The sequence below is a fragment of the Pipistrellus kuhlii genome, unplaced genomic scaffold (genome assembly GCF_014108245.1).
Source record: "Pipistrellus kuhlii isolate mPipKuh1 unplaced genomic scaffold, mPipKuh1.p scaffold_m20_p_3, whole genome shotgun sequence".
NCBI lineage: Eukaryota > Metazoa > Chordata > Mammalia > Chiroptera > Vespertilionidae > Pipistrellus > Pipistrellus kuhlii.
The window spans coordinates 180771972-180787394 of NW_023425529.1; the positions used below are offsets into that span (position 1 = coordinate 180771972).

At 47.7% G+C, this 15423-nt stretch overlaps 1 protein-coding gene across 8 annotated transcripts in view; it reads right to left on the reverse strand.

Moving 5' to 3' along the window:
- Window positions 1–14163, reverse strand: part of FAM149A (family with sequence similarity 149 member A) — a 38449-nt gene extending 24286 nt beyond the window's left edge. For 4 of the 8 annotated variants that reach the window (XR_004991359.2, XM_036457752.2, XM_036457755.2 and 1 more), the window contains exons 1-3: window positions 5458–5577; window positions 1184–1294; window positions 93–237 (exon numbers count right to left, since the gene is read on the reverse strand). Coding sequence is in view for 5 of the 8 variants with exons in the window: in XM_036457752.2 (XP_036313645.1) it covers window positions 93–237; window positions 1184–1214 (176 nt within the window). In the remaining 3 variants the exon portion in view is untranslated. Of the gene's footprint in view, window positions 1–92; window positions 238–1183; window positions 1295–4538; window positions 4688–5457; window positions 5578–14057 lie in introns of those variants that run through there. The other 4 variants (XM_036457756.2, XM_036457757.2, XM_045588939.1 and 1 more) reach the window with 4 other exon arrangements.
- Between the last annotated feature and the right edge of the window lie 1260 nt (window positions 14164–15423).

A 15423-nucleotide genomic window follows, 5' to 3' on the forward strand; every position in this document is an offset into this window, starting at 1 on the left:
GAAATCAATAAAAATGTATTTAAAAAATTAAGAAAACAACTCTTCTTTATACATTGTAATCATGCAGTTATCTAAAGTATTCTGAGACATACTTCATCTCTCCATGAGCAAATGGAGCTCCTTTCGGTAGATAAGCCCACGGTCGAGTTCGAACTCTGCGTCCCAGACCTGGACCAAGAGCTGTGGGCTTCTGTGGGTGTGGAGCTTCCACTGGATGAAAATGATGACTCGGACTCACTGCAGGAACAAACGGAAACGGAGGCAACATAAATAATGCTAGAGAATAATACTAGAGCCCGGTGCATGAAATTCGGGGGGGGGGGGGGGGTGTCCCTCAGCCGGGCCTGTGCCTTCTCAGTTTGGGAGCCCTCAGGGGGAGCAGGCCTAAGCCATCAATTGGACGTCATTAGAACTGTAGGCTTCTGGCTAAGCACTACTTCCCTTGTGGGAGTGCATTGACTACCAGGTGGCAACTCCTGCATTGAGTGTCTGCCCCCTGGTGGTCAGTGAGCATCATAGAGACTGGGAATTCCACTGTCAGGCTGAAACTGGCTCTTTGATATCTCCCAAGGGGTTCCGGATTGTGAAAGGGCATAGGCCAGGCCGAGAGACCTCACTGGTGCATGATTGGGGCCGGGGAGGGACCACAGGATCTCGAGGGCATGTCCAGCTCATCTCACTCAGTACCGATGGGTCGGACCCCAGTAGCAAGCTAAACTACTGGTTGAAGCATCTGCCCCCAAGTGGTCAGTGCTCGTCATAGCAACTAGTCAACCAGTCGACTGTCTGCCCCATGGTGGTCAGTGCATGTCATAGCAAGCAGTTGAGTGGCCTTAGCATATCATTAGCATATTACACTTTGATTGGTTGAACGGCCAACCGGACGATTGGACACTTAGCATATTAGGCTTTTATTATATAGGATTTCCTGGGTGAGGATAGGCTGGAAACTGACTTTATTTCCCTGAGCCACTTCTTTCTTTCTTTAAATACCTTGGTCAATTTCACAGTACACAGAATTTTCAAATACTGATGCAATGTAACATTTCACTAATTTTAGTTTTATATGAAAATAAAACTGCTTCTTTTAGAAATTCACAGCCAATCTTCAATTTTGTTTGCATATTCATTATGGGCACGTTTTGGTTTTGCAATCAGAAGTGTTTCATTGATTAATTCTTACCAATTATACTTATCAATGGCTTTCTGCACATTATTTGTAAAATGTGTAGGTAAAGGATCTTTGCTCTTTATAGGAAAATTGTGTTTCCCAGATCCTTCCAACAGTCCTCTCCTGAAAAAATAAAACAAAATATTAAAAGTATTTCTAACATAATAATTTTATTCATTTGACTTTTAAAATTTCCCTTTGTGCTGAAGCCGGTTTGGCTCAGTGGTAGAGCGTCGGTCTGCAGACTGAAAGGTCCCAGGTTCGATTCCAGTCAAGGGCATGTACATTGGTTGCAGGCACATCCCTGGTAGGGGGTGTGCAAAAGGCAGCTGGTCGATGTTTCTCTCTCATCGACATTTCTAGCTCTCTATCTCTCTCCCTTCCTCCTCTCTGTGAAATATCAATAAAATATATTAAAAAAAATTTCCCTTTGTATAAAGTTGCTCCCTCCCTCCTGCCATGACCCTCTATACCCACATGTGTGCACACAAATACCACATAGCCATCCAATGTGAAAGAATCAACATTATATTTATTTTTTGTCAGATCAGCAAAAAACCTATTTTTGGTTTTGCTGCAGAATTTCAGGAACTAGTTTATGTGTGCCAGGAGATGAAAAAGGTTGAAAATTGCTGCACTGTATAGATAGATCAGGTTGATCTTGCTCACTGCTATTATTATTAGCAAATGCTACCCTATGAAAATGTTGTTAACTTGCACCTCCCACAACATTTCTTAGTATGCATCTCTCTTTTTGTTTGTTTTTATTTCTTTAAACTTTAAAAATTTTTCAATAGTTGACTTTCAGTATTATATTAGTTTCAGGTGAACAGCATAGTGGTTAGACATTTATAAACCTTACGAAGTGATCCCCTGATATTTTAAGTACCCACCTGGCACCATGCATACTTATTACAAAATTATTGCCTATATTCCCTGTGCTGTACCTAACACCCATGAATGTGTACTTCTTAACCCCTCACCTTCCTCAGCCACCCCTTCTACCCACCTCCCATCTGGCAACCATCAGCTTGTTCTCTGCATCTATGATCCAGTTTCTCTTTTGTTTACTTTGCTCTTTAGATTAAACATATTATTATATATAAGTGAAATCATATGGAAATTGTCTTTTTCTCTCTGACTTATTTCACTTAGCATAATATCCTCTAGGAACATCCATGTTTTTATAAATGGTAAGATTTTTCCTTTTTATGGCCAAGTAATCTATTAGTCCTAATATATAAAAATCCAGGGGCCATCATGACCTAAACAACTGGACAGATGACCAGACAACAGGCTGCAGGCATGAAGCCCAGAAAGAGAGGCAGGGCCTGATCAGCAGCTGCTGCGAGACTGCAGATCAGTCCCAGGGAGAGAGAGAGGGGGGGGGGGGGCATTCTGGATTTCCCAAAAGAGGCAATGCCAGCCTAGGAGGTGGAGCTTTTGATTCTGACAGGCATAGAAACCCACCAATCAGAACCTAATCTGGACCTAGGCGAGTCTATTTTGAAGAAGTGGCATTAGAACACTCAAGGGGCCAATGAGCCCCATGTGGCTCTCGAGCCAAGGTTTGTCGACCACTGAAATAGGATATAGATATATTCCACACCATCTTTATCCTCTCCTCTTATGTTGCTTAAGGTCTCTTTCAATACTTGTCCTTTTATTATGATGATCTTGACACTTTACTAGCTTTCTTTACCTGAAGCACCTAAACCAGGTGTCAGCAACCTACGGCTCCAGAGCCGCAAGCAGCTCTTTTGAAGCTTTACCGCGGCTCCGACAACTTGCAAGCCTGTGTGAAAACGAAGGTAACGTCTTACAGCCCTGATGTGCTGACACTGTGCACTGAGGTTCAGGAGCAAAAATCCCATTAACCAGGTAAATTAAATATTTTAATTAGCTATTAATTTGCAAAAATATATTTTACATTGTTAAGTGAAAAAGTCCTTTTTTTCTTCAGATTGACAGCTAACTGCACGATCCGGTATATAACATTAAGGTAAGAAACAATATACCATATTTTTCGGACCATAAGACGCACTTTTTCCCCCCCAGAAGTGGGGGGAAAAAGTCCCTGCATCTTATGGTCCAAATATAGCCTACACATATACTTTAAAAAAAAGTTTTTTTACTTGCCCAGCTCTGTGTGGTCTCTGTGTGCTTGCCCGGCTCTAAAATGGTTCTAAATGCTGCTGTTTACTTTACAGGGTTAATTACATGTGTTTATGACTGTGATGTTGGGTTTTAATGCACATAAAATATTTTAGGACACTATTTGTTTCAGAATCTTTTTTTCTTCATTTCCCTTCTCTAAAAACTGGTGTGTCTTATGGTCTGGAGCGTCTTATGGTCCGAAAAATATGGTATGCAGTGTTATATTTATTTTAAATGTTGCAATGGTTTTGCAGCTCCCAGGTTTTTTTTCCTTCGGAAACGGGTCCAAGTGGCTCTTTATGTCTTAAAGGTTGCAGACCCCTGACCTAAACCAGTGCCTGCCAGGAAAAGATGCCCTGTTTCTTTAAAAAAACAAATCATTATGAAGAGATTCAATCAGTGCCTCTCAAGAATATGTTTTTGCTCTCTGATTACTCTGAATGGTCATGCTTACATCAAAAGATTACAGTGACCAGACTCAAAAATATTCTCCAAATTAAACACATTTCTGGAACTATTTTAACCTTTATAAAGAAGGAACATTCACAGCAGCTGATATCTCCAAAATATGGAGATTCCAACAGAACCCAGTCCCTCCTGCACTCATTTAGCTTCTCTTGCCTCTACTTAGCATCTCCTCTCCTTTTGTGCATCTTGAAAATGCATACCCATTTGTTTTTGTTTCCAACTAAATAATTTCTTCTCCCAGAATATCCACTCTTTTCCTGAGGTCATGGGGGGGGTGGGAGGAGTGGGAAGGAGGAAGTTCAAACTAAGAAGAAAATAATTTACAAACTGGGAGAACCAGTTTCTCTCCTCATTTTACACTCCTGCTCAGTTCAAAGTGCAGTGAGACCTCAGGGTCTCCAGGACAGGGGTGCTGGCCAGGAATGGCGGTGGGGGTGGGGGTGGGATTACTAGAAAATGGACGCCTTGACAGGACTTTCAGACCCCTTCCCCGACTTTTCTTCCCCTGCTCTTCCCCGAGTCTTCAAAGTCTCTGGACTTCAGTGGGACTTCTGGAACTTCCAAGTTCAGTGTAATGGCTCCTCCATTTGACCACGGAATTCGGGAGAATTCTGAAGAGGAACTTGAGCCCATCTCCTCACTGACTGCCCAAGCTCACAAGACGACAGGGGTGGAGCTGGTCTCTCCAGGAACCACAGGTTACTGACATTGTAAACTAAGCACAGAATCTGCCAACATGTACCTTTTGTTTTCCTTTTTTATGTCTTATTTTGCGTCCCTGGTTTCTCTGTCTTCCAGTCATGCAGTATTGTACTGTTATTTCATGCAATAGACCGCACATCTTTAATTCCCTGTAAACTATCAACTCCTACCTCTGCCCTACAGTCTAGGAAAAGGTGCACAGCTCACAGGGCGCGTCCCACAAATGCCTTCACACTGAGCGTGGTGGGACATTCAAGCTTTTATTGCATACCACGCAGACATGTAACGTTCCTTCTATTTCAGAGGTGAAAACTTCAGCTCCGTGGGCACATTCAGGGCTGCTCGTTGGCAGACAGGACCTACTTTGGGGTGTGAACAGAAGGGCAACAACGACTGCAGTGTATTGATTAGCTGATGTATCAGAGTGAAGGCTGAGTCCCAGTCTCCATGAGTCACTCCATTCCAGCTGTCCAGGAAATGGCCGGAGCATCTGCCTTCACTTTGAGAAAGCTGCCTCCTGAGCCCACACACCAGGGCCTGTAGAGATTCAAGTATTCAACAGCCATCGCAGCTTCCATCTGTGTTCCTGACTAAGGGGCTGTCTGACATGGGCCCTGTGTTCTGCACGGGCTGCAATGCAGGTGGTTCTCTGGAAAGAACTGGCCTTGGCGAGCCTGCCCCTCCCTGTAAGACACTCAGCTGTCCTGCCTTCACCCAGGAACCTGCTGAAGGGACCTGGGCTGGGGCTGCAGACGTCACATCAGGAGCCATGGAGGCGTCTCAGAGCCAGTGAGCCCTTCACCAGCACGAGAACCCCATGGGCGGGTGCGGGGGGCAGAGGAGAGGGGCCAGCTTTGCAGGGAACACCGCGCACAGGGCACAGGCCGCGCACAGGGCACGGGCCGCGCACAGGGCACGGGCCGAGCAGGTAGAGCCCCCTCCCCCGGCCCGGCACTTACCCGATCACCAGCAGCCCCGGGCCTGCGCTCGCGGCTCCCGGCCCGGGCCCCGCTCCTCCGGGCCTGGGCGCCCCGGGCCCGCGCCCGCACCCCGCGCGGAGCCCCTGCGGGCGGCGGGCCCCGCGCCCCCGCGGCCCCGGCCCCGCGGCCCCCCGCCCGCCCAGCGCGGCCCCCGCCCGGCACGTGCGGCCGATCGCGCCGGGGCACCGCGGGCTCCGGCGGCCACGGAGCTCCGGGCCGGGGCGGCGGCCACGGGGGCGGCTCGCCGGGCGCGGAGGCTCCCCGCCCCCCAGACCCTGAGGCCCCGCGAGCGGATTCCTGGAGGCGGCGGCCCCTCGGCCCCTGCGCCCGCCTCCCGCCTCCTCCCCGGGCGCCGGAGGTCGAGCTGGACCCGGGGGCGGGCGCCCAGCCGCCTCCTCCTCCCAAACTCGGGCTCCCCGCCCCCATCCGCCGGCCCCCCACCCCCACCCGCACCCCACCCCACCCCCCACGTCCCCGGACCCGGACCTCCGGGAGCACGCGGTCCCTCCCGCCCAGGGCAGATCTCAGTCCCGGGCCCTGGGCCTCGGGGCAGCGCTCAGCCCCGGGCACCAGCTCCGGCCGCGCTCGCTCTCTCTCTCTCTCTCTCTCTCTCTCTCTCTCTCTCTCTCTCTGCACATCTGTGAGTGAGGATGGAGATGGGCTACAGGCCTGGGGGCAGAGGCGGCTTACTGATTCCCGTTCTCTGCAGAACCCTGACTAGTACGCTGGTGACACTGGGATACAAATGTAGAGTTCAGTTAACAATAATGCATCGTTGCGGGTTCATTGATTGAGACAAATGTATCATAATAATATGAAATGTTGATACTAGGAACAACTGTTCTGTACATTTAAAACTGTTCTAAAATTAAAAGCTTCTTTTTTTAAAATGCTTTGAACTCCTCTATGCATTTAAGTGTATTTTACGAGTAACTACTTTACAAGACAATAAAACCATGTTGTGTTTACTCATTTTAATGTGAATAATATAATAATCTCAGAAAGTGCTAGTAAGCTATGAAGTTCACAGCTTATATGAAATTAGAGAGAAATATAGAATTAGTATATGATTTAAAATAAAAAAATTGAAAAAATATTACCTATGGCATAATTTATAAGGGTATTATTTTATTTTATTTTATTTTAAATATATTTTATTGATTTTGTACAGAGAGGAAGGGAGAGAGATAGAGAGTTAGAAACATCGATGAGAGAGAGTCATCGATCAGTTGCCTCTTGCACACCCAAGGTACATGCCCTTGACCGGAATCGAACCCGGGTCCCTTCAGTCCCCAAGCCGATGCTCTATCCATTGAGCCAAACCGGTCCCGGCAATAAGGGTATTATTTAAATGATTATAAGAAGTTTCAATAGTTTTATCTTATAAATAATAACATAAACTTGCTTTGTCTGAATTTTTTTAGGGCAGCCTATATAAAGCAAAATACAACTACAAGGTTGTATACACACACTTTGAATAATTATGAAATCAGTGTTTGTTAAAATACATTTCATTTTCAAAATGTAATAGAACCAGCTGCTGAAGTGTGTGTACATTTTGGGGGACATCTTGTATTGGACTGGATTAACATTTTCTGCGATACTGCAAATCGCCACTAGATGTCCGTCTTTCCCATCCCATCTTTTGTCACTGAAAGCCATGCCAGATGGATTTGAATGTGTTTTTGTTGCTGTTTGCAAAATGTAGGATGTAGCGAAAATTCATTTCAGTGCAGATGTAGAATCCTGTTTAGATAGGAAATCACTTTTGCAGCGAGCAGTATCTAGTGTGCACGGCCAGCAGAAAGCGTCCAGATGCTGACACACAACACCGGATGAATGCTCTCAGTCCTGCGGGCATATAGGGTCCCGGAACTACACACCTTACTTCTCAACTCACCACCGCCTGAAAGGTGGCTACTTTTTTGTACAGGAAAGCAATATTAAATTACCAAGGACAAACACTCATATAGATCTCTCCAGTCTGACTTCAAAAGCTTGCCCTTTTTAAGATTCATCTCAGATCTTATTTGCAGATTTCTGCTCTCACGTTCCTTTTTCATAAGATGTTCTATGACCATCTATAGTTGATTTATCTAATATCCTATACAATAAAACTCTAAAAATGCAAATAGACTGAACAGTGGAACAACCGAACTAGTCGCTATGATGTGGGTTGACCATCAGGGAGCGTGGGCGGTACATGGTGGGCGTCACTCAGCAAGAGGCAGAGTGCAGAACATGGCCACTGTGGGGCGCCAGTTGCTGCCATCTGGGCAAGACTCCGGTGGTTACTTAAAATTCTTTGCTCTCACGAGCCATGGTCCCACCCGGCTTTCACACCTGCTGCTGGCACTGGACACCAGTCCTTATTGCTCAGCACCATCAGCAGGTGTGAGTGGCGGCTGCCCACCCTAATAGTCTCTAAGGGCTTCTCTACCTCCCCCTACTCCTGAGGGGCAATCAGGGCAGCAGCTGCTGCTTGCACCCGCTGGCAATGCCAGCCTCACTCGTACCTGCTCCTGGCACTGGCCCCAGTCATTCTGCACTGTCAGCGGGTGTGAGCGGGCCCACACTGTCAGTGTGTGGCAGCGGAGGTGGTAGGAGCAGGGCTGCTGCCAGACAGGGGTCCGGGGTCCGGGGTCCACAGTAGGAGGGGCCGGGTGGAGGTGCGGAGGTTGGGCCGAGACTCGCCCCTGTGCCCACCACAGCCTTATGGCCACACAGTTCCTTTCAAGGTACATGTATTTGTGCACTGGGCCCTTAGTGTTCTGTAACAATAGTCGCTAACATTTCTTTAATGCTCGCCATATCCTAGGCTGTTGTAAGCACTTAAGCATTTAAGCTTCACAATAATTCTTTGAAGGGGAAGAGACCGTTGGTACCATTCTACAGATTAGTAAACTGAGGCACAGAGAAGTTGATGATTTGGCAGAGCTACAGTCTAGGTTAGGCCATTGGTGACAGACCTTACACCATACTTCTATGAAAAACACCTCCTGTAAAGCCCCTGCCAAAAACACCGAGAAGCTAAAGCTTACTCTATTCAGCAAAGAATAAAAATAGTTTTAAACTTTAGAGGAATGCTGTATCTAAAAAGAGATAGCAGAAGGAAAAATTATTAGATTTTTAATATAAATACTAAAGATTTAAGAGTCCTAAGAATCTATGAGGTCTTCAGCTTATATAAAATTGTAGAAGGACAAAGAATTAGTATATTATTCAAAACAAAACACCTATATCGCTTATTTAGAAACCTAACAACTTCAAAATGAGTGCTGAAAAATATCCGGGACAATAATTATTAGGTGAGATCATAGGAAGTTACCAGTAGTATACTGTTTAGAACCAGAAAACAGAAACTTTATGTTACCATCTTATACCTTAAATTAACGGGTTCAATAACATTTGTTAACATCCAATATTTTTTCTCACTTTTAAGCATTTACTTTATGATACATTTATCAGTAGAAAGTGAAAGAAAGAATATATATCTAAAATAATGAAAGTTTAATATGCTAATTAGACCGGACAGTCAAACGAACGACCTTCCAGATGTCCTTATGGACGAAGCCCCAGTGCTGGGGACCAAGGCAGAGGTGATTAGGGGCAATCAGGCAGGGAGGTGAGTGGTTAGGAATGATCAGGCAGGCAGGTGAGCAGTTAGGAGCCAGCAGTCCCGGATTGAGAGAGGGATGTCGGACTGCCAGTTAAGGCTCGATCCTGTAGGTGCCCTAGGATCGGACCTAAACTGGCAGTCGGACACTCCCTAAGGGGTCCCGGATTGAAAGAGGGTGCAGGCTGGGCTGAAGGACCCCCCCTTCCCCGTGTACGAATTTTGTTTTATAAATACTTTTATAAATAATTTATCAGGCTTTCAAAGTCAAAACAGCCCCTAATTCTATTCTATGAAGAGTTCAATTTCCTAAACTGCAACATGAAAATAGTCAAATTTTCCCCAAAAATGTTTTTTTAATATTTGATTTCATTTATTCTTTTAATTAGTAAAGCAGAAAACAAAGACCTTGTAATAACTGATTGATCAGTATAAGGTGTCATTTTCATTTTATGGGTTAACGTTTGCTAGGTCTGATATTATAAAAGCTACCCTAGTTTCCTTTACAGTAGAATTTTCACTTCATCCATACATTTATATTTAACCTTTCTGTATTCTTACGTTTAAACTGTGTCATTGACAATCAATATAAAGTTGCTGCTTACAGCTTACATTCAGAGGAGATTAAATTTGCTCTACAGCAGACTGGGCTGGGAGCTCTAGGCATCCAAACCACCCTAATCCAATAAAAATTAAGACGATTTCAATCTGGGGTTAGGTGTCTCTTAGACTGGTCTATTTCCATCTCATCCTAACTGTGTGTGTGTGTGTGTGTGTGTGTGTGTGTGTGTGGCGGGGGGGGGGGGTGTTCTGTTCATTGTCTTCTTTTCTAGTTAACACTCAGGTGGTGGTTGGTGTCATTGCTGGAAATAAAAATAAGGAAAGTTTTGTAGTGAAATACTTTACAATGTGTGATATAAGTCATCATTGATCTCCCAAGAAATTTTTAAATAAAATATACACCCCTTCCCCCCAATGCTTTTAATGCAAGAATAACTCACTAGTGCTTTCTGCTAAAATTAGGGTTGCATCCTGTTTCCTGGTCAGTCTGAGACAAAAACAGGTTTCCAACAGGAACAGTATGTGGATTAAGAGTGTGTTTGGAATGGGAGTACAGGCACACACACGAGATGCTCAGCTCAAAGTGTCTCATAATTTAGCTAGGTCAGGCAACAAATTCTAAAAATAGAACTTAGGTTGAGCAAGGTCAGCTACTGTCTCTGCTTTGCATAAAAGGTGGTTTCATAACAAAAGACAGGAAAGTGACACATATTTGACATTACATAACTTTTTGAAATCTCATTGTAAGAAATTCAAGTTAATGGTTAATTTACAAATTGTCACTTTAATGAATCTTTAAAACCAATACCTGGTTAGATTGTTTTAGATCATCAAAATCACTTCATTTATGTTAGAAAGCAATATGCAAGAGCGATACAAATTGTTAAATGTTATGTGAAATAAATATACTCATTGGATGAACATAATATAAGGGCCTGGCAAGGATTACTGTTGTAAATATTTAATCATAAGGCGTCTTCTAAAGACACCTTGAAGTGAAATTCTAATGTACAGGTATATTCTTTCCTCTCAAGGGCCATAGCTAATTCCTTATGCTTGCTCATTACTGCCTTACTAGAATGAATAAAATATTTGATTTGCTATTAAATAATAAACTAGAGTTGGCTAAACCAATGCTTTATTTTAAATAAGTCATGCTTTTTATGCTAAAATTCACTTGTTATCTATACTTCAAGTAGATAAAATTAAGCTTTAAATTTGGTTTTATCAGTATTAATAGGACTATTGTTCTGAGGAAGTTAGTTTTAGGTTAATCAGAATTTTTATTTTTTCAAATGTATTTTAACTGGAAAGAGTACAATTTTTTAGAGTAGGTCTGCTATAGAAAAAATATCACCAACTACCTTAGAAGTAGATTTTACTTTTCATTACCATCTTAAACAATTTGTTAAAAAACAAACTACTTGGTTACACATATTGTGGATAATATACTGTGTGCATTTAGTTCTTACATTTCCCACAGATTAGCCATGAGAAATTAGACTAATTGTTTTCCTTTCTGATCCTCAACTTCTTCATCTGTAGAATCAAATAACATCCCTACCTTGTATGTCTGGGGTATTCATGATAATGTCTACAGATGCATGGAGCATCTGGTACCTAGTAGATATGGAAAAGCCAGCTCTTATTTTAAATGCTAAGAAGCTTAGATTTGTACACTAATACACATATCAGCAATGAAATGTGATTACAAACATGTCAAATTTAGTAAGTAAAACAAAAATCTGACTCAGGTAGGGCCTTTTTCTTGAAACTATCAGCTTCTTTATAACATTCTAGAGGCCCAGTGCACAAAAATCGTGCATGGAGAAGGTTGTCCCCTCAGCCCAGCCTATACCCTCTCCAATCTGGGACTCCCTCTTGCAATCCAGGACCACTTGTTCCTAACCATTCACCTGCCTGCCTGACTAATGCCCCCAACAGCCCTCCCCTTCCAGCCTGGTTGCCCCCAATGACCCTCCTCTGCAGGCCTAGTCATCCCCAATGGCCCTTCCTTGCAGGTTAGATCACTCTCAATTGCACTACTCTGCCAGCCTGGTTGCCCCCAAATGCCTTCCCCTGCCACCTGATCGCCCCTAACTGCCTCTGCATCAACCCCCATCACCATGGCTTTGTCCAGAAGGAAGTCAGACATCCAAAAGATGGTCTAATTAACAAGTTACCCTTTTATTAGTACAGATAGATTATATAGGATAGGGTTGCTTAAATGAGGGGGAGCCTTTTTCAGCAGAAAGAGATGCTTGCCACCAACTGCCATCCCATACCAGCCTTGTCACCCCCAACTGCCCTCCCCTGCAGGCCCGGTTGCCCTTAATTGTCCTTCCCCATTGGCCTTGATATCTCCCCCAATTGCCCTATCCGTAATGCCAAATATAGTAGTATTTAAAAGTATCTATTAAAAGTGTGTAGATAATAGAAATATGGACTGAAATGCCCAGCTATGGACACTGAGCCCAGTTCTGGTCACACTGATGTGTTTCAGGCCCTCTTTGTAAAAAGCACTAAGACTCCACTTCAAGATCAGTGTGTAGATCTGTTTGCTCATAAAACTTTAATTGCATAAATGTTAAGGACCAGTAGCCGATAACAAAGGTCTAATTCCTCACCCGTAGGTATCCTAGCCACTTATCCAAATGCAATTGATTTTCTTTAAGAAATAAAATAAAATAAAATAAAATCAGTCGATTTGTGCATTTCATACTGCAATATTGTAAATGAAAAGAAAAAAAGTTATTTCACTGTTTGTTTTAGAACTGAGGTGAATGTCATGCAGTTTCATAAAAATGTAATCATTTAAATTGTGAATGGGTTAGAATCAGTCTTAATGCAAAAGTTCTCCGGGTAATTTATTTTTGGTGGAGGTGGGGGTGGATGTGTGTGGGAGGAGTCAGGGACGGTGGGGGTTGTGGTGGTGGGGGGAGTTCTTTGCTGGCAGGTCTGACTCTTCTCCCTTCACCAGATCATAAGGCAGAAATCTCCATTCAGGAATGGGCCCTGGTGGTCTGCCTTTAACCATTTCACTCTTCACTTGCAGGATTCAGAGAGCTGAATACTTTTGCACCCACTTAACTTCATTAAAAAAGAAATTCACCTTAATTCTAAAATGCACGCTTTATAAGAAGAGTGTTTTCCTTCCTGCTCATAGTGATGAAAGAATGTGTGTGCCTCTGTGTGTGTGTGAGAGTGTGTGAGTGTGTGTGTGCGCCTGTGAGTGTGTGTGTGTGTGTGTGTGTGTGAGAGTATGTGAGTGTGTGTGCCTGTGAGTGTGTGTGTGCCTGTGTGTGTGTGTGAGTGTGTGTGTGAGAGTGTGTGAGTGTGTGTGTGCGCCTGTGTGTGTGTGTGTGTGTGCCTGTGAGTGTGTGTGTGTGTGTGTGAGAGTGTGTGAGTGTGTGTGTGCCTGTGAGTGTGTGTGTGTGTGTGAGTGTGTGAGTGTGTGTGTGTGTGTGTGTGAGTGTGTGTGAGTGTGTGTGTGCCTGTGTGTGAGTGTGTGTGTGCCTCTGTGTGTGAGTGTGTGTGTGCCTGTGAGTGTGTGCCTGTGAGTGTGTGAGAGTGTGTGAGTGTGTGTGCCTGTGAGTGTGTGTGTGTGAGTGTGTGAGTGTGTGTGCGCCTGTGTGTGTGTGTGTGTGTGTGAGAGTGTGAGTGTGTGTGCGCCTGAGAGTGTGTGTGTGTGTGTGTGTGTGCCTGTGTGTGTGTGAGAGTGTGTGAGTGTGTGTGCGCCTGTGAGTGAGTGTGTGTGTGTGTGTGTGTGTGTGATGTCCTCCAGTTCCCAGCTAACTGGTTGCCAGCGTTCCTGGGAACCTGAGGGCACTTTGCAAAGCCCCAGAGCTCTAAGGTGGACATCACAGGTGTCCTGGGCATTGCAAGAGCCCTGGTGTCGGATGACGTCATACATAGGTACGTTAACGGGATGTTGCTTGGAGAAAACCCAACCCACTTGGGATAAGAATTGGGGCTGATCCTTGAAAAGTAGGGGGGCATCATTTCTTCACATGGTAGCTGCCTGCACGCCTGCCAGGCTCTGCATTAGAGGAGGGACCTGAGCTCCCCTCAGTCCTGGAGACAACCAGGCTGTCATTCAGCCGCCAAGGCTGAGCCAGTGACACCAGCTCCGCCCCTTCCCCTCCAAGCCCCTTCCCTCCACTCCGCCCTCTGGCGGCCAGCAGAGGGCTGTCCGGAGAGAGCTGAGCGGGAGCCTGACCAGCGGTTTAGAAAGATCGGAAAGGCACAAAGGAGGACCCGGGAAATGGGCACGGAGGCTGCCCGGGGGGCTGGTGGAAGTCCTTGCAAACAGCTCGGTGGGCTGAGCTCGCCCAGCAGGGTGGCTGCTGCAGAAGAGGGGAGGGTCTCAGGGAGACACGGCCCGGACCGGGCTGCCACTCACGCGTGTCCGGCCTCCTCCGAGTCGCTGTCCGAGGCCCCCTCCTCGCCGATGCCCGGCAGCGTGAAGAGGAGGGTCCGGGGGCCAAGCTGGCGGGGCTTCCGTGGGCTCCAGGCTGAGCGGCTGCTGCCCGCTGCGCCCCGGATGGAGGGCAGCGCCGCCCAGACCCCGCCTGGGACCGGGGTCCACAGCGCTCCCGCCCCCAGGGGCTCCGGGGAGCTCTGCGCTCTGCAGCCCCCGCTCCATGGGGCCGGGGGCAGGGCCGGGTTTGGGGGCAGTTCTCGGGGCGGGTCCTGGGGCAGGTCCGGGGGCAGGTCCGGAGGCAAGTGCTGGGGCAGGTGCTGGGGCAGGTCCTGGGGCAGATCCTGGCTCGGGGACAGGACTGGGCTCGCTCTGGGGCTACTGGCCAAGGAGACCCCGGGGCGGGAGACGTGGAGCTGCGGCCGGGGCGCGGAGGGGGCCCGGGCGGGGGGCAGGGGCGGGGAGGGTGGCGCCCAGGCGGGGGGCAGGGGCGCGGAGGGCGCCCGGGCGGGGGGCAGGGGCGGGGAGGGGGACCCCGCGCCCGCGGCGCCTCCGGATCCGCTGGAGCTCGCGCCGGGGGAGCGGGCCGCCGCCGGGGTCTTGAAGATTCTGGAGAAGAGAGAGCCCAGGTCCCCCACGGCGCCCTTCATGGCGCAGACCTGGAAACGCCGCCCGCGCTGCAGCCGGAGCCTCTGACCCCGGGGAGCCGGGCTGCGGGGCTCCAGCCGCCCCTGCTCGCGAGGGTCCGGAGGAGGCGGCCCGGGCGGGCGGGGGTCCGGGGTTCCCGGTGGCCGGGGCCCCCTCGGGGCCGCTGGTGCGCTCCCCACGCAGAGGAGCGTCTCTGGGCGCTCAGCCCCGAAGCCCTGGGACCCCCTTTCCGACGCCCAGATGCTCCCGGGCTGAGGCTGCGGGGCGGCGGCCCCTCTGCCCCTCTCTGTCCGGGCCCTGAGCCCCAGCGCCCAGGAGGCGGCTGAGGGTGCGGGTGGGGCCCCTGGGCCTGCAGGACGCGCAGGCGGTTGCTAAGCTAAACAACAGCCCTGCCCTCTCCCCGCTCACTGCGCCTGGACTGCAGCTCCTGCAGCTCAGGGCTGTGTCCACAGCAGGCACCCAGGCTCCCTCCTGGAGACCTGCCTTAAAGGAGCGCCGTCCCATTTCCCCAGCGCCCTTTGGGCTCTGGGCGGAGGGCGAGGAGCTGGAACAGAGGGAGATGGCCCTGCTTCCAAAGGAGCTGGAGCCTCTCTAGTCTGACAAGACCAGCTGGGCCAGGGCAGGGGCGGCCAGCTCTCTGGCAGCCGGGAAGGCTGGTAAACAAACAAACAAACAAACAAACAAACAAACCCCACACCTG